Source organism: Podarcis gaigeae (assembly GCF_964106915.1).
Source record: "Podarcis gaigeae genome assembly, chromosome: 1".
Classification (NCBI taxonomy): Eukaryota; Metazoa; Chordata; class Lepidosauria; order Squamata; family Lacertidae; genus Podarcis; species Podarcis gaigeae.
The window spans coordinates 67,423,386-67,448,858 of NC_139678.1; the positions used below are offsets into that span (position 1 = coordinate 67,423,386).

A 25,473-nucleotide genomic window follows, 5' to 3' on the forward strand; every position below is an offset into this window, starting at 1 on the left:
TCCCTTCTTCCTCACTTTTCCAGGACTGCACTTGAAAGCTTCAGTAACAATACCTCGTACATCTCAGTTTTCAGTAGAAGCTCAGAAAATACAACAAATACCTTTCATTTACATCATTATCCTTTCTGCCTGTTATATGCTAGGTTTGCAGAAGGTCATTTCTAAGGAGAAAATTGCCCACCCCAGTACTTAAGGGTTCAGGACTGAGATTCCTTTAACATTTTGATGTTATGGCCCTTGTGCTTGTTTTTAAGAAAGAAGTTTAAGAAAGAATTTGAGAACACGCATTCACGGACTGTTTCACCCGTACTATCTAAAGTAACCTCTGTAGCTTTGAGATGGCTGCCTCTTACTGAACTCTCTCGTATTTGAAGAATGCTGCCTGTAAGGCCATGAAAAATGGCTCTTGTCAAATAATACCAGGAGAAAAAGAAATTATAATCCATTTAGGAATTCAAAGGAACCAAGACAAATTGCTGGTGTCAGGGGATGCTAACATACAAGCTGTGGCAAAACAAAGACAAAACACCTGCATTTGTTTTACTTGCTAACATACAATTAAGCATATCATAATAATGTGTTTTATTTAAAACTGCCATCCCATTCAAAACTCAACAAGCAGGGTGGAAAACTTCAAACAGTGCGAGTGTTTCATTATATATATGTTGAAGGATCCTGATGTGCTTCAGTTTGAGCCCTCTTGTGCATGGAAAGTCAACAAAAACAATAACAAGAACTACCCTGTCACCACAACATAATGCTAAGAAACCTTGTGACAAAATGTAAGGTACAGTACGTTTGCTGTTCCAATTGTATTTCAACTGCATTTTATTGCTAGTCCAAATGCATTTCAGAGATTCTGTGTGCCTCTAAAAGGGCAAATGCAGCCATGGAGAGCAATTGGGGTGGAGGCTGTGGTGCAGAGGGAGTGTTAACCCTTTCTTTCCATGTTGGTAATCCAATTCCAGACATACACACAAGCCCACTGGAACTGGGAGAGGGATTCAGACTGAGAAAAAGCTGCAGAGAAGAGAGTTAAAAGCACCACTCTGATAAGGCCATGACCCCAGTCCAGATTATTCCCTGCCTCCATGTTCCAAAAAGAAGAGTCTGGTGATCAGATTGCAGTTTTCCTGCCACCTTCTACCGTTTGGTTTTCGGAGACAGTTGAAGGCCCAAACTAGCAGGACCATGTGCTGTATATTGTGACCTGTCCTTCTGGTAAGCCACAGCAATGCCAGGGACTGGATGCCATGTCAGCACCGCTGCCCTCACTGATCATTACGGCTCTTAGGACTGCACATAACATTTTCCTCTTTAGAAAATGAAAATATGGAAACAATGTCTTCTAACGACCTGCTGAAGCAGAACCAGCAGAGGGAGCTAAAACTGCAAACTTTATTCATGGTGCAATCTTGTACATGCTTACTCAAAAGTAGGTTGCACTGAGTTCCAAGGGACTTATTCCCACATCAGTGTCCACATCAGATTGCTGCCTTTATTCCAAAGTAGTAGCTACTTTATCAAACGCATCTTAGCAACAATGGAAAATCCACACCAACCTTATGCTCCCTAATCTTAAAGCAGGTTAACATTAGCAAAGGGCAACCCTGCTTTGCTCTCTCTAAAATTTTGGCTAATGTGGAGAAAGTAATGGCTATATTCCTGATGCTTTGATGAGAACCTATTAAGTTCACCGTCCCTGTCCGTAACATTATCAGTATTCTCTACAGTGACTGGCAGAGCAGTTACAGGACATGAGGCATACCCAGCCCTGTGTGGGAGATACCAGGAATTGAACCTGATACCTTCAGCATACAAGCCACTGAGCTGTGGCTGCGACCAGCAGTTCCCCCATATGGAACAAGGATGTGAATGACCCATGCCTGCTCATGTGAGGGGTAGGCAGCTTCTCCAGCTTCATGGATTATGTAAGCACACCATTAGATTTGGCTCAGTGACATCATCTCTGGACATATACTTAGAATGGTAGAGTTGGAAGGGACCCCTAGGGTCATCTAGTCCAACCCCCCTGCAATGCAGGAATCTCAACACGCAGTCCCCCACCCAATTTGAAACCATAACAGACCCTCTTTAGCTTTGCACACATGCTGACAATTTTATTGCTGCACCGCTAGGAGGAGAGTAAGTGTGTGGTTTGGTCATGGATGACCAACACCTCTAAACCAGGTGTGGTGAACCTTTGGCCTTCCAAATGCTACTGAAGTAAAGCTCCCTTCACCCCCATCCCTGGCAATGTTTTCTGGGGCTGATGGGAGTTGTAGTCCAGTAATTGGAGAGCCAGATGTTCAACATAGCTGCTCTAAACCCTCCAGCTGGCATGAAATCTCTTATAAATCTCTTTTCAATGACATGAAAAAGGAAACAAACACTGCTTGCTGTGGAAAAGGGGAATCTTTCTATCCTTGGCCTTGTATTTCAGCTGGTGAACAACGGAGAAACTTCTACTCTGCTTCACAAACCACCCCCACCCTATGTTTTCTTATGTGACTTTTTGGCCGTATCACCGCAACAGCGGATGGCAAGAACTCAGTAAATTCCACGTTCAAGAGAATGCTGAGACCCGATTAGGATGTGATGATCAGGTAAAACCAAGTCACCCTCCTATTTCAGCCAATCAAGTACATCTATACAGCCGGAGAGGCTTGAGCTTTCAGGTGTGAAATGCAAGCCCTGAATCAAAAGCCTTTTCAGCACGTAGACAATCAGTGTAAACATCTGTCTCCAAAAGGCTCTGTTTCAATAGTTGTATATTGTCTTCTAAGGGGAAAGTCATGCCTACATTGAAAGCTAAACTTCATTCAACATGTTGAACAGCAGCATTGAAAAAGCAACCATATTGTGCATCTTAATTTCTGTACTGTTGTGCTATTTTCCGCTCACAGCCTTATTGCTATGAAGAATACTCTGATGTAAGGTTGCCACAGTATGTCTCTGATCATTAGTGTAGGAAAACACTTTATTGATAATGCCTACTTGCAAGGATACATACATTCAATTGTTCCCAGAAAAGAGTTATAGAAAGCATAAGATGAGGCTCCACTCTACAGACTATTGTATTTTGCAAGGTATTTGAAGCAAAGAAAGGTTTCGTTTTCCAGGTTTTTCATAAGTGCATTCACTTTTCATAAAGAAATAAAATCTGCATAAAGCAGCAAGTTTAACATGCCCCCCCCCCCCCCGCAAAATGAAAGCAAGATGACAATTGACACTGAAAATATTATTATCCTCAGCCTTCGAAGTTTACCAAATCTCTGTGCTATTATAGATAGATGGATAATGATGATAGATAGATATAGATAGCTGAAATCTTCTCATTGCCTTAAAGCTGATTACAAGAACAAACATAATAAATTCATATGCTCTATTCCTTGAAAGCAGCTAGAGTATATTCTAGGATTTGTGAGGGGCACCATGAACCATCCCTGTTGATCACACAAACAGAACATGTGATTTAGAAGTTTCCATGGTACAGGCAGATGTTTGCATTGCATTAGTGAAAAGATGTGATACAAAACTGCAAGAGTAAAGAGGCACAACAACTGCTATAAAGGATATTTGCGTAATTCAGGGTAATACTTACAGAATCTGGATCTCTTTGTTGTTCAAGAAAAGCTGAAAATTCCACCAATCTGAGTTTAGTTGTTCCAATAGATCGACCTTGCCAAGCAGGAACTGAGGGGGCTGGAGCTGATGCAGGTTCAAACCCTGAAGTATAAATGATCAGCAACGTCTTTGCTAGTTTTAGATTACGATTGCATTGTATTATTTATTATTGTGGATGAAGAAAACTTGATGTCAGCCTATTTTATTATAACTGTTCAAATTCAACTACTTTTAAGCTCGTTCTCAATTGCTTGGAAATATGGTTATTTTATATTCATAACATTTGTGTTTTACTTGTTGTTAAAATTATATTGCTCTTTCCTCCCTCAAGTACCAGTATTACATTCTTCTTTGTAAACAAAAGAAAAGCCTATCCAATATATTGTATTTGATGTATCAGGACCGTGCAATTCATTCTATAATACCGTATTTACTGGAATCTAATGCTCACCTTTTTTGGCCAAATTACATTGCAAAAATTAAGGTGGGCATTAGATTTGATGGCACATTTACATTCGCCAGCAAATACTTTGTTTTGTTTCAAGGATCTGAAAATTGAGATGTGCGTTAAATTTGATGGGGCATTAGACTCAAGTAAATATGGTAATTAGACAACACTTTACAAGAAAACATTAAAATAATCACAGAAACCTCAGTAAAATAAGTATAAATGAAGTAGTCCAAGACTGATGCAACTCTGAAAGATATGCCATTCATTACTGGGAATGTTTGTATACATTAGAGCCAAGGAGACCTTAATGAAGTCAATAATCATTTTAAGATAAAGTCAATTGAATGATTTTATATTCCTTTAGTTTATTGCATATGAGGCCAAAGGGTATGGTTTTAGATTTAGAAAGGACAAAGAAATGTGCCATTTCTTCACAGATGTTCCTACAGTAAGGAATTCTGGAATTGGTAATGCCACTATGGCTCTAAAAGTAGATGTGAATTAGATGATTCGAATGCATATTCCATCATCTCTGCATAGATAAATATTGCATACACAAACTCACAAATACATTCATCCGAGGTAGATGACCAGTGAGACTACTGAACTCCCTTGTGTAGATGTAATTAAAGGCTGCAACCTGTGCCAGGCACTAAATAAAGAGTGGGTCCAAAAAAATCTAAACAAACGGATAAATCTGTAATTGTTACCTGAAATGGGAGTTGCGACAGTTGGCTGTATAGGGTAGGCTTGCTGGACAAATGGCTTTATGCTGAAATAAACCATTGGACAATGAAGTCAGATATTAACTGAAGTATTTAATAACAGTGACAAGAAAGCACATTTTGTTTCTAGTAAAGACAACAGTGTAAACCTCCTTTTAGAGCAGTATTTCTTAGTCTGAATTAATGGTCTAAAGCAGGCTTCCTCAACCTCGGCCCTCCAGATGTTTTTGGCCTACAACTCCCATGATCCCTAGCTAGCAGGCCCAGTGGTCAGGGATGATGGGAATTGTAGTCTCAAAACATCTGGAGGGCCGAGGTAGAAGAAGCCTGGTCTAAAGCTAGTCCATCCTGGGACGAGTGTAGCGTAGTGATTAAAGAGTTGCAGTCCTGAGGAAGCAACACAGATTTAAAATGGAGGAATCCTCTCTCCTTGCTCAGCAACTTCAGATTGGCACCTCAATGTGTATGGGCCAGTGGCCCACCTTAGGGCCACCAAATCCATTCCCTGCCCCGCCCCCTTTTTTGGCTGCATAGCTGCTTGCCACTAATATTTTGGTTCATTGGTCAAATCAAGAAAGACACAAAGCTGGGCTGGGGAAGTGTGGAAGCCCTTCTTAGCGAATGGCCTTCAGGATATTTGGGACACCACTCTGTGCCATCACCTCCACAAAGAGTGTGATTGGAAATGGACCTCAGGACTGTGTGCATCCATTTGTTTGTTTAAAGTTTATTAGCCGCTGTTCAGCCAAAGCGCTTGAAGTGGCCAAGAAGAGGCATGTAAATGTACAATGGGAGTACCATATTGGTCCAAATATAAGCCACACTTTTTCTCCAAATTCTGACAGCGAACAGTTAAAGTGTGGTTTATATTTGTGACTTTCCCTTTCCCCCAACAGCTCTGGGGAGGCTTGGGAGCAGTAGGCGGGCTGTGCGCCATTGCGCCACACTGCTGGGCTGCTCTTGGGGACGCCGTTAGCAAAGTGGCATGGCTCCCCCCCCCCAGGGAGTAACCTGGGAGTGCCGGGCAGCGGTGTGCAGCCCGCTCGCCACTCCCAAGCCTCCCTCAAGCTGCCAGAAAGAAGCGGGGAAGGCCAGTGGCAAAGCAGTGCGGCTCCCCCCCCCCCCCCGGAAGCAGCCCGGGATTGTCTTTTTTTTCTCTTCCCTCCTTCAATTTTAAAAGTGCGGCTTATTTTTGGGTGAGTCTTATATTCAGGCCAATACGGCAATTCATTGTTCTACTGAGGAAAACATTCAGTCACAGCTTGCCAAATGGAACAATCCCCCCTCTCCTCACCCCACACACTGTTCCAGGGGGGTTTCTTACACTTACACACACACACACACACACACACACACACACACACATATCTTTTTTCCCCTGGGGGACGGGGGGGGGGGGGAGAAAGCCCTGTTGTGCAAGTGGAAGTCCTTATACAGGGCTTATGCTGATGGGACTCATTAGTCGAATCCCACCCACAATATGCACAAATTAGTGCCTGAGCTGAGGGACAGGTCAGCCTTTGCCAACCTGGTGCCCCTCAGATGTTTAGGACTACAACTCCAGTCAGTGCAGATGTATAGCACAGTTGTGCTGGCCGAGGTTGATGGAATCTGTAGACCAAAACATCTGGAGGACCATAGGACACCAAATACTGCCCCAGACTGTGTAAACACCACACATTTCCATGACCAAACGAGACGTAATATTAAATGGATGCAAGCATTTACCATACCTGACTTTTGTTCTTTAGTTAGCAGCTGCGGTGGGGAGAGGGGGTAGAAAAGTATCTGGACCATGATATGTGAGGGATTAACCTAGCCCCACGCCCCATGGTTGTGGTCCGAATAGAAACACATCCCTTCCTGAAATCCTAAAATCTGCTCCTAATCTCACTGGATGTAGAGGTGAGGCTGGAACTAATTTCTGTACAGCTTGAGTATCCCACCACTGACCCTAATTGAAACAGCCTTTTTTTTAATCCTCATTAACAGACACTGTGGTGACTGGGTAAATGTGCTGGAAAACTAGTATTAAGTATAGAAAGCATTCTGGTCACACAAATGCTTCATCTATTTCCCATGCCACCACTGCCACACTCATTACGTTCCTTAGCTATAGCCTCTGGGATTGAATTCCTCTGGCTAGGTACACATCATTTTTGGATATACACCTGCATTCAAATAAACACATACCTACCAATGTGTATTGCAACATATACATACAAACAAGTGAGAACAGTGGCTCTCAGTCATGTTTTCCATCACTTACTCTTGTGAAGATCCAGGCTGTCCTGTTTGTATCATCCCTGGCCAAAACTGCATGGGAGTGAAAAAAATAAAATTAAATATTTTTATTTTAACACACACTTTTTTTCAATTGCTGTCTTTCGAGGCACATTTCCTATATATATTTTCCACTAAAGAATTTTATAAGGGAAGGGGGAAGTACATTTTATAGAGAAATTAATTGATCCATCCTTCATTTCCTACCAATCATTGTTCTGAAATGTACTTTTTTATTGCAGCCAATTAACTTACTCCAGGTGCTCCAGGAAACGTCGGACGGGGAATTCCTGGCAGGCCCAACTTATTGTGAATCGCTGTTGCAGATACTATTTGAGCTGATGACATAGCGGCCATGTGCTGGAGTGCTTTGTCCTTTGCAGTCTGATCCTTCAACATGACAATTACAGGCATTCATTAATAGACTGGACACAACAAATCACACTAAGCAAGCACAGCTAGGAAGCACATATGCTAAAATTAATATATTTTTTAAGGCACAGGAAATGTGAAAAATAAAAGCATACCATGCAGGGGGGTGGGAATGTAGCACAAGGGGTAAAATACATTTGGATTTCCTCAGGGTAAAGTTCTCTGTTCCATATTATCATGACTCAGTTTAAGTATGAATACAATTCCCTACTGCAAATCTGTAGGAGGTCAGCTAGAATTTAACCCAGGACTGAACTTTATTCCTCACCCCTCCCCACAAACCAGAACAGAGTCTGAACCATCATTTGAAAGTCTTTGTTGAGCCCAAACAGGAACACAACAGCAGCAACAAAATCAAGTGACTAGTTCATAATAGAGATTTGCCTAAATACACAACAGCCCTGATAGGGGTAATGATCTGAAGGCAGCTGAGGCTACTGTCTTGCTGAAGCTAAGCAGGTTTGGCTCTGGTCACTGCCTGCAGGTGAGACTACCTGGGAACTGCATGTAAGCAGCCTTGGGCCCCATGACAGAAGAAAGGTGGGTTATTAATGTAGGAAACGAATGATGTCACTGATTGCAACCAGATGGGAACCTGAGACCCTGAAACTAACATCTATAAGGATTTTTAGGTATTTATGGAATCTACCTGGCTTCTCTTTAACAGCCCTCTCTTCAAGAGCTCGGGAGAAGGAAGCCTGTTGCTTTAAAGGCCACACTTCACTCTAAGAGGCTGGAAGAAGAATAGGAAGGCAGGGCAAGGCAAAGCATGCACTGCACAATATTTCACACATGCTGTAGTGCTAAGCTACTGCTGGTGCCTATTAAAGTTGTGGAAAACTGAACCAGAGGATTTAATCCAGCCAAAGTTAAATACTTTTAAAGCCTATTGCTTTCAGCAGCAGAGATTTAAACCTGTACTTAAGGCTTCTGTTGAAACCCAGCTTTCCTTAGGTCTGACTGTACCCTTAAAGGCTCCACACCCACACCCAGTGAAGTAGGAACCCCAGAAATACTTGGGAAATACTTGTTTCCATATATGTTACTACATATATTATTTATGATACTAAATGCTAAAAAGGTTTATTTTATAACAACCCTCAATCTATAAATGATACTGTTCAAAATCAGCAGTGGACTTGCTCTAATGCAGTTTTCCAACTTAGGTCTCTGACTGTTTCTGGACTACAACCCCCATCATCCCTAGCTAGCAGGACCAGCGGCCAGGGATTATGGGAACTGTAGTCCAAAAAGAGCTTGAGATCCAAGTTTGGGAAACCTTGGTCTAAAGGTAACCTGGTTATCCCCAATCCCAATTATCAGCCATGCCAGGGTCAAGCCAGAACCATGGGCAGGTGCACCATGATTTAGATGTGAGAGGGATGCAGAGCAGGAGCCCTGAAGTAGGTGGCTGGAGCTGGGAAGTAGTGGAGTCTAAAGTACAGCAGGCACAGCTCTCACGAGCAAGCAAGGGCAGCTTGCTAAGCTCCTGGCGCTTATGCCGAGTAGAAAACTGAAGAGGGCTCTGAGGCTTGAAAGTATACAGTCCATAGAAGCTCAGGTCCCAGCCCTAAAGTAAATGACCTTTGGGAGTTAACCAGGCAGCAGTTTTATATTTCTCTCTCACCCTATTCCAAAGGCTCATGCTAAGGAAGCTAGACACAACCCAAACACAATGAAGCCCTTGTAGGAAGGTACTCAAATCCTATACAGGCCTGCCATAGTACGTCTAGCCTTAGATTTGAATACTTGGCTGCACAACTGTAAAGGGCCTACATGTCACTTGGTGGCTGCTTGTGAATAACAGAACCAAGCGAAGGATGTCAACTGCGCAAGGAAGGTGCATTTCCCTGACCTCACTTTCCCTGGCATTTCCCAGCATTCACACACCGAGCTCCCTCACCTCCGCCATCACCATATGGGACCACAGTGCAGAGAGGTGGCTCCTGTGGGCAGCTCTCTGTGAAGTGGCCTGTAAGCCCTGGATTTGGGGTCCCATTGGGTAAGAAGATACTGGCAAGGCATGGGAAACCGTACCATGGACTTCCAGGTCTTTCTAGGGAACCATTCCCTTGTTACGAACAAATCTGGCTTCAGCAGAATTCTGTAGCAGCCTTATTTATACATTCCACGCCCCAAGTTCCTCTTGCTTTGAAGGAAAAAATGTTTTGGGCGAAAGCTAAACTGTGGGTATAAGACTGAACGATAAAGGAACACAAGCGCTAAGAGGCAGATTCATTGTTACAAGCAAAATCGCAAGCATGCTAGCCAGGAAAGCATGCCATCCAATATGGTATACGAATCCGCACACATAATTCCCCCCAAAGCCCGTAATGAGAAGTTCAGCAGCTTCTTCATTTCAACAGCTCCTTTAGAAACAGCAGAGGCTAACAATACAGTTAAAGCTAGCTAAAAGAAAAAAAAAGAAAGAAAAAGGGGGGGGGGAGCCTGCCAAGCACAGCTGAAGTATGTAATACTTGCTTTACTGAAAAAAAAAATACTTACCATGCTTGTTACCTGGATGCAACAACAAAAAGTTTGTTAAAATGCTTCTGTACAAGTGTAGTTTCTTAGCAAAATATGCTCTAGCACAATTAAAATTGGAAGGTGTTCCTAGTCATTTCGTACACAGAGTTTAACAGTTATTATTAATTTTCACCAAGGAACTGATTCATCAAAAGAAGAAAAGGACTAATTGTATTAATGCCTACCACGCTGATAAAATTAAATGACCAGCTTGGCAGCTCTTAGGTCCCCATTTAAAAAGCTGTGGAAACTGCTGTAATAAAACTATTACAGGTTGCCTATTTTATGCTGGTTTGCTGGGGGTATGGGCAGCAAGGGGAGCAGCTGCTCTCAGAGGTATCTCCCCCCGCCCCCCAAAAAAATCCTGAGCAGAATTCAAGCGGAAACCTGATCAGGTGTTAATGCTTCGAGAAGCGACATTAACACCTGTGGACCCATCTGTAGCCTGCTCTTCCAGAGTCACAGGGGAACTGGCTGAGAGCAATATGGCTGCTGAAGAAACCCGGCTTTTAGCAGCAGCGGGGATGCCGTAGTGTGAGAAATCAACTTATTCAAACAATTATGCCAACTGCTTGACCTATTTTTCGACTCCTGAGGTTTTTGGGTCTTGCATTATTATTCCAAATAGTTAGCAAGGAACTCTTCAGAGTGAAAAACGAAAAGAAACTGCCTCTTTCGACCAGATTTATAATGATAAAAGAGGGACTCTGCTTTGTTTTCTTGTATCACAGGCAGCACTCGGTGACTGTACATCTGTTAGTGTCATGGCTGGGCCAGTGGCACTCATGCCAGGAATGAAGCTTGGAGCTTCCATTCCATAGCCAGGCAGGGCAAGAGAGGGCCAAGTGCCTGACCAGCCCAGAAGCTTCAGGTTGCCTGCCAATTGGAGGAGCAATGTCACATGTCCATATTCCTTTTTCATTCCCAAAGAGAGCTTTTGCTGCACAAGCATGTACAGACCCCGAGGGGCTATATAATTCATTTGTGGATCAATGAAACTGAGGTCAAGTGAAGGATTATATTATTCGAGAAATTTATAACAGCTGTTTTATCATTTCTTTTAATTACATGCCATTGTATTTGCATTCCATTTGGTCAAAATTTAACAAATAGATATGTGCATATACATTTTATATGTATCTGTGTATGTTGGGTGTGAGTAGGGCAGAACAGCTAACATAACTGCAGAATGTACATAAAAAAGTGTGTCCTTTTGGAAAGAAATTTTCTATTCAGTAGAATGAAAAATCGGGGTGGTAAAATTTCTTACTTGTTTGGAGTCTTAAATCATTTCTTGTCTGAGGGAACCCCAGGCAAGGTGTGGTTTGTTTGTTCCAGAATAACTTATGACCCACTATTATCTGGATTAAATGGCTAATTTGTAAAATAAAATATGGTGTATAAAAAAGGCATATTCCAGCATATTACAGGGCATGGATACGACTAGGTAGAATTCAGGGTTCTTCAAATCCTCTAATTTTATTATCAACCCTACATAATGAAAAGGAAGATTTACCTTCCTCACTCATATGCAGCTATTTCTGATGTAACTCATAACAACTGATTAATCACACATTAAAATGCTACATGACAGTCTGAGCAGCTAGTGAAGAAGACTACATCCAATTAAAACTGGATGGGGAATTTAGGCAGGCAGATTAGTAGTAATTACTGAAACTGGAATTTGGCCAAGATACATGACTTAACACCCGTATTCTCCACCTCTGAGTGCACTGGGATCTTTAATGAACACAAGCGATCAAGACCTTGACTTCCTAAGAAAACGGGTGTGTGTTTCCACTGTCAGTTATGCTGCAGTAAATATGAAATAGCTTAATTGTAGTCACGCAAAATTATGCAGTCACTAGGCAAATGTGGAGCAGAATTTGTTTAGATTAGTTTGCCTTCAAGTGCCATGATTGGCTTCTGGTGCTAGTAATGCTAACATCATTTTCCTGTCGTTTACAGTAAAGTGTTCCTTGGCTGACTCTCATCTAGTATTGATCTTTGAAACCTTGGAACAGGCAAGCATTCCCCCAAGGTGACCCTGAAACAGGCCTTGAATGTCTCTTGCAATACGTTCTTTTCCAAAAAAAGGGGTGGGGCTTTATTTGCCTCCGTATTTTGTCATTTTTGATCCATAAATTTAGCAATAGCTAAATTCTTGACTAAATTGAGAGGTAGTTTTCATATTTAGACATACAGGGACCATTGCAATACTGTTCCCCAAGAAAAATGATCGCCGCCCAAGTAATTATCTACGTAGCTTTGTTCCCTAAAAAAAGTCCCTCCTACTTCTGGGAGAGAATTTGGAGGGTATCACATGTGAGGCATGGACTCCCAATAAAATATGTGGATAGAGAAAGTGGTTTCTGGGCGAAGTTCTCACATAAATGGCCAGAAGAGATGGGATGGATGCCTAGGCTGGGAGAAGTTGGTTAAAAAGAAAGAAAGCGGGTACAGTCGTACCTTGGTTCTTGAACGGAACGTGTTCCAGGAGTCTGTTTGACTCCCAGAACCATTCGAAAACCAAGGCTACAGCCAATCGGAAGCCGCGGAAGACGTTCAGCTTTTGAAAATTGTTCGAAAACCGGAACACTCACTTCTGGGTTTCAGTCGTTTGGGAGCCAATTTGTTAGGAGCCAAGGCATTTGAGATCCAAGGTACGACTGTAAACCCAATGGCATTGCCTTTCTGTCCAAGCTGTTGCCCCTGGTTTGGCTCCACCTGTGAACGTGTGGAGGAGAGAGAGGATCCCAAGAGCTCACCTCACTTCACTCCACTCCACTCCCTGTGCTCTCCAGATCTGTGATGTGTGGTTTCTATGTGCACAAAGTGGCACACACAGAATTTTTTCTGGAAGCCTAATCGTGCAGGGTTCCTGATGGTCTACAAACAGAGAAACTGTTTGCCCGATGCACAAAGATCAGGTGGTGGGGGTCTTCTGCCACTATCCTGCTCTCTTTCCCACGTGTTTCCTCTACGTGTGAAGCCAAACGTAAGAAAGAGCTTGTGAAGAAAGATTTATTTGAAAATGAATGGTTATGAGTGGCCAACTGCATGAAAAATAGAGTGGTAATGAGCACTGCAGATGGGAGTAGGCAGAACAGCAGGAACAATTGTTGCATGTGGACAGAAAGAAAGGAGGGTGCTGGGCAAGCAGGGGCTATAAAGCAGGTTCTTGGAAGAGAGGGGTGATCTTTGGTTCAGAGAGAGGGTTTCCTGCTCATTGAGATGTACCAGTTGTGACCAGTTCATAAGCAGTGACTAAACCAGGCATAGGTAAACTCCGACCCTCCAGACGTTTGGGAGTACAATTCCCATCATCCCTAGCTAACAGGACCAGTGGTCAGGGATGATGGGAGTTGTAGTCCCAAACATCTGGCGGGCCGGAGTTTGCCTATGCCTGGACTAAACACAACAGCCCTCTCCCCACTGTGTATCTCCAGTATCTTATATTCAGAGTTCTATGTTTTCTGTTTCTCTGTAACAGAAAGTGTCATTTAAAGATTATGGTGGATAGCCACAGATAAGACTTGCACTCCACAAATTTATCTCATTCCCTTATAAATGCACTTTGTGAGTAATTGCTCTGTCTGCCACACATACTCTAACAATAATTTTCATTGGGTGATCCCAAATTCTAAGGTTGTGAAGGAGCGTAAGTAAGATGCCTCTCGATCCATCTCTTCTCCTCATTATGGAATTTAATAAAACTTCCTTACGGGTCTCCCTTTCACCTTTTTTTTAATTCTGAACTACAAAATACAATGCACCCTGAGCAAAGGCTAAAGGGAAGGCAATCCACCTCACTGAGAATTTTGGTTGCTCTTGCGGGGTCAGACAAAGTAGCTGTACATGAGAAAAGGGGAGGGGAGATGGGGGGGCATGTGTGTAAAACACAAAAAACACTGGAGCTGAGGAAAACAGGAATCAAAGCGCTTGTACAGAGCAGAAGGTGCTGATGGTCATCCTATGCATTCGACAAAACTCTTGAGGCGGCATCTGTTATGAAGCTGAGTGTAATACGTTCATGATTAATAATTTTATTTTTTACTACTTTGTTTACTACTTGTTTTCAAGTTGCAAGCCATTAGAGAACATTAACAGATATGGGATATATTAAAATTAAATGTAAACCAACATTTACATTTGTTCCCTCCCAACTCTACAATGCTATTATATCTTTTAATGAATCAGAGCCCTGTGTTTCCTTGAGTGCCAATTGGTTTTGAAGCAAATGCCCTAAAAGATTAACATGCTGGCCATGTTACATCCACCATAGTTTAGTTTGCTGTATACAAACTTCTGCAAGCCTCTGACTAGCACCCTTTCTCCCTTCTCATTTTCTGGTTCAGAAGGGTTTGGAAACTGCTGCTTCCATTTTTGCTTAGCCATAGTTTGTCGTATCATCTAAACTGACAAATGTGCTTAATGTTAACTACAGCTTTAAAAAACTAAACTAAACTAAACTAAACTAAACTAAACTAAACTAAACTAAACTAAACTACAGACAAGCATGATGTCCAAATGTGGCCATTCCATTTTTTAAAAACCTGTGATAAAACAGGTTGGAATGGATTTTTTAAAGGCAAGAAATCAGCAACTTTTGTTCATCATCTGTTCTAAAACTAATGTACACTTCAAAATAATTCATTGAGCCTAAGCAACCTGCTCAAAATGATTTCGTATCCCAGGGAAATGAAAGAGATATGCAATATAACTTTTCAAAATATATTCTTGGTATAATTAAAAGAAGGGATAATGTGCATGTTAAAAAATCAACAGCATAAATTATGTGGTATTACATATTTTCATTAAAACCCACATAGACATCTAACAAAACATTACTTTAAAAAATGTTCAGGCAAAGAAGCTGCAATTTGCTCTTAAAATGAATTTTACAGTAAAGCATGAAATACTAGCATAAAACAGTTTTCTAATAAGTAATTTTACAAATCTTAGTTCTGCATTTAGACTGTATTGATTAGAATAACCTCTGAAATTATTTGCTGGAGCTAAAAAAAACAAACCATGGAAGTATACAATTGTACTGGGCAAAAGACAGTTGAATAATTGTAGCCATGATCTCCAATTTGCTTATTATTAGAGAAGACAGTAGTAAATACAAAAGCCGGCTATTTCAGCCAGGCAATAGCTAATGCTAAAAGAGAACCCACATTCAAAGCTATTCCAACTTGCTGCCTAATGAGGAGCAATTAATCCATCTTATTGTATCTCAAAATGCAGAAGACTTCATTCACATCAAAGGGAATTTTCCAAGGCTTTTATCATTGTTCATTTATTAAAAACAAGAAAAAGGAAAAGGCTCTATAGAGCTATCTTTAGCATCCTAACTGTCAACAGTATTTTCTTTTTACATGCAGGCAGCACGGAATGTACACTAATGGATTTTAAAGCACCACATACATGCAAACTGTAGGCATTTTTAATATTTTTTTTGGCTTCCTTTAATGAATTTTAAGCTTACATGCTAATGAATACTGGAAATCAAAGCCAAATATCTTGTTATCTCTAGGACAAAATACTCTCTTAATATCCATACACCTGCTCAGATCTTTTGGGGAGAGATATCTTTCCCCCCAAGTATGAAACTGTTCCAATGTTTACAGGAGTAACACACTATGGCACACCAATGCAAAAGAGAGAGTTGTGACATTTCCTAGTTTCTCTTCCTGAACTATCAAAATTGCCATCACTAACACTGAGGAAGTTTCCATCACCTTTGGAAGGAAACATTTTCAAACTTGGGTTAGAATGTGTAGACTTCTCCAGACTATATATGGGGCATTCCAGAGGCGTTTCCCACAGCAAGATAAGGCAAGGACAACCATGTGTTCCTTAAGACTCAGGTTCATGCACCTAAAAACCATCCTCTCCAGTATGTGCCTAAAGGTACAGCTGCTGCCATGTTAAAACACTTTTAGAAATTGCTTGTTTGAATGCATATTTATTAAAAATGTATTCAGGCTGGCTGTATTATTCTTGATTATTAAGGCAAAATATGTAGTCAGGCCACACTATGATTTTAACCCTGTTATCCCACAGTCTTTTGTGGACAAATAGAGTTGTTCCATTTGTGGGCAGCTAAGTTTGTATTTAAGCCATTTATCATTTGGCCTTTGGTTTTTATATTCTGGGACTTGACCCTAACACATTATGATGCTTGGGCAAAATATCCTAGAATTTCTGCTTGTGCAACAGGACTTGCCTCCCTCTGCTTCCCTCATACACGCCCTGGATCCTGGAACAAATTTAGGAGTTGTGCAGGGGACGAAAGAAGCGGAAGTCCCATTGTGCAAGTAGAAATCCTTGTGATGATGAGAGGCACCACTTAGTACCCCCAATGGTTCTCATCATTTCTTCATTTGCCTTTCAATACTGGGTTGCAGCTCCCACAGAACCCAGCAGCTGCCCATAGAAAAGCACTTTTAACAGCTTGCTGGTGTAAGAGATGAAATCTTCCCTGACCCCCTGCAAGACAAGCTTGTTTCTCTGCACATGTGGATTGGACCTGATGGCTATGGGACAAGTTATGGCCTATCAAGCATCGTATGTCTGGGCTTGTGTTAACTGAGATGGCAACTGTTGGATTGGCCACTTCTGTTTACATGGTGTTTCTCCCTTGGGTATCATAACTAGAGAGGATGGGCTTGCTGTTTCCCTTCTTGATTCTGCTTATCTCCACACCCAAGGTAAGGGCTAGTTTTCCATATCTGCTTCAGTGGCATTTCTAGATTTCCTAGATCCCCTGAAGCAAGGATGTTGAAGCTGCACATTGCCCTGCTCCTGTAACATGGCACTTACAGGGAACAGTATGCTGCAGGATCACATCACTAGCAACATTGAGATATTCAGCAGATCAGAAAAAGCCCACACAGATACAAATAAAGTCTGAACATGGGCCATTATTGTGAATACATTCTATTCAGATCTTCTGCGGGACATAAAATGTCATAAATTGGAGAGAGACACTTGATCCCACTGCCCTCATGCATTATTCTGTCTGATTGCATGATGCCAAGTGAACAATGCACTAGTTGAACAGTCATCATCTGTCAGAAATGGGGACGCTGCTGAAGTTCAGAATTATCAAATTCAGAATACAGATTTGCCCAGTTTTAACATTTTGCTGTATGACTCAAATTGTATTTCCCTGAAGACATACTACAGCTCAGAATACAAACTAAAGTTCAGAACATGTGCAGAATAAGCTTTTAGCACAAGTCTATTTTCATCCCTAGTCATGGTGGCCTCTGCTTCATACAGAAGCTTAAAGAGGAAGTCAAAACTTGTATGAGACTTTGCATCCTCACAGAAAGCCAAAGTCTCTATCTTCTCTGATTTTACAAAGTAATTGAATAGGTTTGATAATATCTCGGCTGATGTGTCCAAAAGAACTGCAAGGGGACACTACTCCTTAGAAGGACTGGTAGTGCAAGAGTAAATGTACTCAGTGCTAAACTTGGTGCTGCAGGCAGACCGAGAGTAGGCGCTGCTACCTCAGTCTCCCACCTAATCTGCACCAACTCGGGAAGAGGCTTGGTACAATTAGCTGTGTGCCATTTCTAGTACTGTGCTGGAACTGTCATTCAATTTCTCAAAAGTTTTCTTTCCCTAAGAATGAAGCTTCCATTCCCCCCCCCCTTCTGAATGCATTTTTGAATTCCTGTATGTGCAGGGATTTATTATTATTTATACCCCGCCCATCTGGCTGGGTTTCCCCAGCCACTCTGGGTGGCTTCCAGCAAAACACTAAAATACAATAACCTGTTAAACATTAAAAGCTTCCCTAAACAGGGCTGCCTTCAGATGTCTTCTAAAAGTTTGGTAGTTATTTTTCTCTTTGACATCTGGTGGGAGGGTGTCCCACAGGTTGGGTGCCACTACCGAGAAGGCCCTCTGCCTGGTTCCCTGCAAGGTGGCAAAGGTCTCTTCTTTACAATAAAGAAGAAGTAGTAGTAGTTTGGATTTGATATCCCGCTTTATCACTACCCTAAGAAGTTTCAAAGTGGCTTACAACCTCCTTTCCCTTCCTCCCCCACAACAAACACTCTGTGAAGTGAATGGGCTGAGAGACTTCAAAGAATGTGACTAGCCCTTAGCCCTAGGTCACCCAGCAGCTGCCTGTGGAGGAGCAGGGAAGCGAACCCAGTTCCCCAGATTACGATTCTACCACTCTTAACTACTACACCACACTGGTGCAGTATGTAGTCCCCAGTACTTTGCAGCCTCCCTAGCTGCCTGCACTTCCTGATCTCAAAAAGCCCCGTGGGAAGAATTACCTCATGACATCTTCCCTGGACTTTAGTTGAAGCCAGCAGAACCCAAGAAGGTTGCAGAGTGCAGAACAGTGGTGAGATTATTTGTAGAATGAAAAAAAATGGCACTCACAAATGGTGCTTGGCAATTGTAAGGCAAGCAAGATAAAAATTTCACACCCTGCCGATAGAATTTCACTGAAAATTTGTCTCCCCTTTGGTAAAAATGCAAGTTAATTTTTTGGCACATCATTAGTCACTACTTTTTTCCACTCAACCCACAGGAGCTAGAAATAAGCAGTCATATAACAACCTGGGCTGAGTAAGACCTACTCAATCACCAGAACTGTCTGTGTGAATTTGGGAGATGGTCTCACACTTTCCCTCTCCTGCCCCTACCACATTCTTCTGTTGTCTTTGCATACACTGTGCTGACATAATATAAAAGAGAGCCTATGCTTGTAGGTCCCCTGCAATAGAATCTCATAAAGCAAATTCTACTCTACAAGTCAAAGACACCCTATATTCAAGGAAATGCAGGATAGCCCAGTTCCATTGTTATACTGTAATTAGGATAGCACTGAGGAGGATGACAGGGAGAGAAAGTACAAACCTCATACCAACTCCCAAAATCATCATGGATTCTGTTCTGGCGAACCATCTGACTCTTGTCTATTTCTTTCTAAAGGACCATATACATAATTTCTGGAGGGACGCAGGTGGCGCTGTGGGTTAAAGCCTCAGCGCCTAGGACTTGCCGATCGAAAGGTTGGCGGTTCGAATCCCTGCGGCGGGGTGCGCTCCCGCTGCTCGGTCCCAGCGCCTGCCAACCTAGCAGTTCGAAAGCACCTCCGGGTGCAAGTAGATAAATAGGGACCGCTTACCAGCGGGAAGGTAAACGGCGTTTCCGTGTGCGGTTCTGGCTCGCCAGAGCAGCGATGTCACGCTGGCCACGTGACCCGGAAGTGTCTCCAGACAGCGCTGGCCCCTGGCCTCTTAAGTGAGATGGGCGCACAACCCCAGAGTCTGTCAAGACTGGCCCGTACGGGGAGGGGTACCTTTACCTTTACCTTTACATAATTTCTACTTCACATAAAATAATATATTTTGCATGGGTGGAGTCACTGCCACTTCATAGATGGTTGTTATTATTATTAATAATAATTATAATATTATTATTATCTTCATCATCAATCCTTTTCCACAGAAACATCTCCTAGTTATTTTTTCCCTGTAGCAACAAGGAAACTCGAGAGCAAGACTTGTGATAATCACTGGTTAATTTTCATCAGTGCCTGATCGCCCAAAGCATCTTTTACTGCCGCAACTTGTCTCTTTACGCTTAAGTACATGCTGACATTGTGGGAGTGGCAGAAATTATTACTCGACAGATGTATCAGCAGGTTTTTTCAGCAAATTCCATGGAACCAGTGCATTCAACAGAAAACATCACTAAACTAAATTCAGTGGAGAGAGAGAGAGAGCCCACCAAGAAAAAGGACTTGCAGGTATCATTGGTGTTTACTTTGCTGCCTTGCTCTGCAGAAAGCTTCATCATCATACAGGCAGTGCAGCAATAAGAAATAAGTTCAAATTTAAAAGCGGTGCATTTTTAAATATTTAGGTGTGGGTAAGAAACACACTTGGGTGGTTTTCCTGCATGGCAGAATTGCAACCATTTAATCCTAAGAATAGGCTCTTTGGTAGAAATCGAAGCAGGTAGCCCATGCTAACAAATGTCTGACTTCAGTTCCACAAAAGAATCTGCAGGTGCTCACTATTAATTTAGTACATGGTGTCAGTACACTGCTTGATTTTCTAAACAGGTGCTAAGATGCCTAGTTTTAGCCATTAAGTTGGATAGTTTTAGTCTGAAATCTGTATCATTGCACCTTGGGTTAAGAAGCAGTACTTTCAGAGTTCCCTTAGTTCTTCACCAACCGCGACTGCTCAGCCAGCCCAGCTCACAAGCCAGCCACCAACAGCCATACAAGCTTGCCAGCATGCTGCCCACAGCATATTGAAAACCCAAAGCTCCTGACAAGTAGGACAGTTACAAAGCCAGGCCTGTTATTTACATATTGCAGTTCCAGGATTGCGGCAAGCAACATCCACAGTGTTTACCACTTAGGGCAGCATAATCACTTTCTGAAATGCATTTTGCTTTCAAGTGACTTTAAACAAACAAAAACCAAAAAAAGCTCAGCAAAAAGACAGACAAACATTAGTATGATCTCAGATGATAGTCAAGAAGATGCTATAGTTTACTGAAAAATTAAAACAAAGCAAAAAAAATCACCCAAAACCTAACAACTGAACATTCAGGGATTCTTTTGTGCAAAAATCTGGCAACGGAAGCATTTTTTATCACTTTGTCATTCCTCTCAGAAATCAAAAAATGGGGGGTGGAGTCATCGCTCTTAAAGTTTAAGGGAAGCAATTAATATCTTTCCCTAGGTTATGCAATTTAGGAAACTACAAAGATAAAACTAATCAAAAAGCCCAATCCTACAGATGTTTACTCAAAATTAAGTCCCACTGTGCTTAGTGGAGTTTACTCTCCAATTCGTGAGTTTAGGATCGCAGTCAGATTTACACAAATGGGACTTCCACTTTCTTTTCCACTCCTCTTTGAAACAGATGGGGAGACCTGAGACTGGATCTCACCCAAAGGGCATAACTCAAAGTTAATCACTTCTAAGTCACAGTGATTTCAAGCCGAGAGCAGATGCCGAACTCTCCCGCTGAACCCAATGAAAGTGCTTCACTTTGAGGGGATCATAGCTGGAGTCAACATTTTACTTTGGGTGACAAGTGATTTAAAGGTGGATGTGGCAAATTAGAATCTCCGGAAATCACAGACAAATGTAGAATAGCCTGAGGTAGGATAGGAATCTAATGCTGATCAGAAAATGTGTTTTCTTTTATCTATTTATTTTAAAATCCCTGCAAGTATTTTTAAAATCCCGATAACAAGGGGGTGGGAGTGGGAAATATACCATCTCAGTTATCAAACTGCAGCTGCATGTGTGTGCAGACACAAAACTCCTATTTAACTGCAATGCTTTTAGTACAAACACTAAGTTAATGCTTTTTTTTGTTTGTTTAAAAAAAAGAACCTTTAAAAAGGAGTACACATGCACACAGCAAGTAACATTTTTGAAGGTTGTTAAAAAAAAAAAATAGAGAGAGAGAGGCCAGTGCAGAAATCAGCGAAGGGAAGAGATTAAACACAAAGAAATGTAAACAGCCACCACATGCAAGGAAACTAGGTTACAAGAATCACAGCACCAGGCATTCACCGATCACCAGGGAAAACAGGAAGTGAAAAAAGGCATAGCAACCACAAGCCCAAAAGCAGAAAAGCGCATACCTTCAGCTTGGAATGAAAATCACGAGATTTCCTTCTGGCAAGAACCTGAATGTGACTAGACACCTGCAGGGTAGGGGAAGGGAGGGAAACAAAGGAAAAGCCTGTAACCATGGAGATGAAAAGCCCCCTACAACTGGGCAAGCCAAACGTACCTTAATGGCGGCTTGAATTTCTCGAACTTTCTTCCTTGCTAAGACCTGTATGTGACTAGACACCTACATTGTTCAGAGTTATAAAAGAAAAGGGGGGGAAAAGAATAAAAAAGACAACACAAAAGAAACACAAAAAATCAAACATCTGTTTTTCTTTTTTAAAAAAATAAAAAATAAAAGTTTATTTGGGGAAGTTATTTGCATCTTCAGTAAGCTTTGCTGTTAAGAGAAGACATTCCCAGCCACACACCACGCTTTTAGCAGAGTTTACTGATCATCACTGCAGTGACATGATTAAGAAGAAAACATTTTAGACTACTCAATTTATTATTCTGACAGAGAAACTAGGACGTTGCCTACCGTGAAAGACTGCATGCTCTTTTCTTAAAACCTTTTCAGCTACAGTCTTTGTAGTAAAGGCATGCCTTATGGATAAATATTTGCAGATCTTTTTCAGAACAAATGTTTGCTTAATATCTGATAAGACTATATAAAATTTAAGGACAAGCAGAGTGCCAAGAAAGTTATATTTTGATGTATTCAATAGCTCTTAAGTTTCGTTGCAATTAATTAAGGAACACCCAGTTTCAAATGGAACATGAATGAATATTGCATATACAAATACTGCAGTCATAATTGTGGAGCAAAACTATCTTTGCTAGGCTATGGCTACAATAGAAGCATGACAAACTTTGTAAGCAATTGATCTCGTGGTCAGTTTCATGTCATTATTTTGCAATAAACCAACGGAGGAGGAGGGGAATGTTATGTCAAAAACAGAACTCAGCTAGAAAAGTAATTTATATACTCTGTATGTGCAATATAACATTGCACCACCAGATGGTGACGTGGATCCCCGTTTTTCTCTACCTGTTTTCCCTGTTTAAATTTACAATGCTTTAAACTGAAACACTCTGTCCAGATCCAGCCACAGTTACATAATTAGACACCACCATAATGAATGAACCAAATTCAGAGTACACATGTTCCACGGGGCCTCTTTTAAAAGACTCACCCTGTATAACCACCATGTTGCCGACTACTGTGTGTATCACATTCATATCCTATCCCCTTTCAAAGGTGCTCAAGTTAGCATAGGTACTATCTCAATATCACTACAACAACCTTTTGAGGCAATGAACCAAAAAGTTAAGATCATCCTGTGTTCTTCGTTGTTGAGTGCAGATCGAACTCTGGCTTCCTCGCTCCATGTCCTACACACTAATGGTACTACGTGCTACACATCTGTAAGACAGCTCTATTATTATACTGAGGATAGAAAAGACTGTTGTAACAAAAATGTGCAGGAAGCATTAAAGTTCTGTATTGTGTCCTGTATGATGAAAATTACAATTGACCAGCAGCATAAGATATCCACACAGCATTTACTGGTGAAGTCCAATCACAAATCCTTCCTCTTGACATAACAAGTTTAATACTGTTTCAATAGCCATCAGTTTTTCTGTTAATCATGAGTGTCCATAATTCAGAGAATTTTATCAATCACAAATGCATATATCACTTTTATTTTTAAAAAATCCAATCAGTAGGAACAGCAATGTCCACACAGCTCTCTGGCAATCTCCATAACAGAATATTCTATGTAGATAGAAGAATCCTTAATCCACTTCAGCAATTAAGTATCACATGGTTCCGAATGCAATGAAACTAAGAAACATTAAAAAATCTAATGATTGCCCCTCTCCCCACCTCAATGCTCCTATAAAACATCTTCCCAGGGGACAAACTGTCTATCACCAAAAGAAACTTTCAAAACCTTCACCCAAAAGGCAGTCAGATAATTGGCTGGAATGTCATGAAAGTCACTACCTTTATAAATACTTCCTCAGAATCACACATAAAAGATACTAATGGAAGTTATTATATCCCGCATCCATTCATTAGAGGGATATTTTGTGTTACCAGTGTAATTATACAGAGTAATTTCATAGCTGTAGGTTTGCATCAGACAGACCCACAGTCACAGCACAATCTAGTCCCGGGACACAATTCTTACCCTTTATAGACAATCTGTATTATTGGATTATTTATTGATATATTTTTACTTTTAAAACTTCAGGAGCCCTTTAATGTTCACTTGTGGAATGTTCACACAAGTAGGCTTTCCTGCTGAATTCAGTTTGAGGGGTTCAGTTCTGTACCACACCAATTTGACTTAAATGTGTTTTCTAAATGAAAATGCAAGGGACTTGGCACTTTTCTAGCTATACGAACAGGTAAGGTGGCGATCAAAGAATGTAAAAAAAAGGAAGTCTTCATATGTAAAATGTCTCCATTATAATTCCTAAATTCTGTTCTCTCTCCACTTCAGTTAAAAGCCCTGTTTAGTAACTTTTGGGAATTGGTGGCAGCTCAGTGGCAGAGCATATGCTTTTTGCATGGAAAAGATTCCCGGGTCAATTTCTGTTCAAATAGGACAGGGAAAAGGCACCACCAGTCAATGTAGACAATACCGCACTAGCTGAACGAATGATCTGACTTGCTGTGAAGCAGCTTCTTGTATTCTGAATAGGAAAACTAACTTTACATATGACTGGTGCAAAGACTGGCTCAATTCAGACATTACACCCACACAAACCATAGGCTGAGCTTCCAAATATATAGGTAAACTATAGTTCACAGTTATTTGTGAAATTTCATTTTCCTTCCTCTCTGCGCAGTCTTTAGTTGCGGTAACGATGGTTTATAAATGGAGATACCACTCCAAACTATCGTTAGCAAAAATCATGATTTCCACATTTGCATTGGGCCCGCTGGTTCACAAATGATGGCTTCAGTGGCGGAGCTTCAGGCGGGGCGCGCCGTCCGCAGGGGTGGGGCGCCCAGCACAGGTGGGGGGCAGCTGCGATGGCACCCTACCGGGATCGCGCTGCCAGGGTGTGCTCCCCCCGCATTCCTCTTCCTCTGCCAGTGGATGGCTTGTTGATTTAACTAAGCCATAGTTAAACTTTCTCAACCATGGTTGGCACGGTATCTGAACTGACCATAAATAAGACAAATGGAACACATCCGTTACTTATCCAGGGAAAAGACTAAGGGCTGAGTGATGCTAATGCTGCCTTTTAGTCTCTTATGAACTCCGATGCAAATTCTTCAAAGCCATGTGCATCTCTTGCCTGATTTCGGAAGTCATGTCTGATAGGAAATTAAAATGTTACTCGTGAAAACTACCTAAGGCTGAAAAAAAACAACAACACAAAATTCCACATCCAGTTCTGTGAGGAAAGCAGACAGTTGTGTGTGTTTTTTTAAGCCTGCAAATTACCTGCAGGTAAGAACTTATCCAAGAAACACAAATAACATTGTAGGTTGGATTACTAGTCTATTTTTTATGGTTGCTTGCCCCTCATTTTTGTTGCTGCTTGCCTAAACTTCACTGTACTTAGATTTCACCAGCAAAAAATACAATTATTTCACTATAAATAAGTAGCTGAGCATACCACTGGCATTTGGCCATTTCCTTCCCTTTTCCCCTCAGTTGGCATTGCCTTTCACCATACCTCAAAACAGGCACAGCATGCCTATGTAGGAACTTCAACCCTTCCCTTCACACACACCAATATTAAGCCCATGAGAATTCTAGATGAGTAAGATGGAGTTC

At 41.5% G+C, this 25,473-nt stretch overlaps 1 protein-coding gene across 24 annotated transcripts in view; it reads right to left on the reverse strand.

The window, feature by feature from the left end:
- The window catches only part of TEAD1 (TEA domain transcription factor 1), a 176,268-nt gene that overhangs the window by 22,165 nt on the left and 128,630 nt on the right, over positions 1-25,473 (reverse strand). For 5 of the 24 annotated variants that reach the window (XM_083725529.1, XM_083725534.1, XM_083725531.1 and 2 more), the window contains exons 4-8: positions 21,700-21,762; positions 7,342-7,476; positions 7,073-7,119; positions 4,789-4,850; positions 3,605-3,729 (exon numbers count right to left, since the gene is read on the reverse strand). In XM_083725529.1, coding sequence (XP_083581655.1) covers positions 3,605-3,729; positions 4,789-4,850; positions 7,073-7,119; positions 7,342-7,476; positions 21,700-21,762 — 432 coding nt within the window. Of the gene's footprint in view, positions 1-3,604; positions 3,730-4,788; positions 4,851-7,072; positions 7,120-7,341; positions 7,477-21,693; positions 21,763-21,851; positions 21,915-25,473 lie in introns of all 24 variants that reach the window. The other 19 variants (XM_083725547.1, XM_083725527.1, XM_083725546.1 and 16 more) reach the window with 5 other exon arrangements.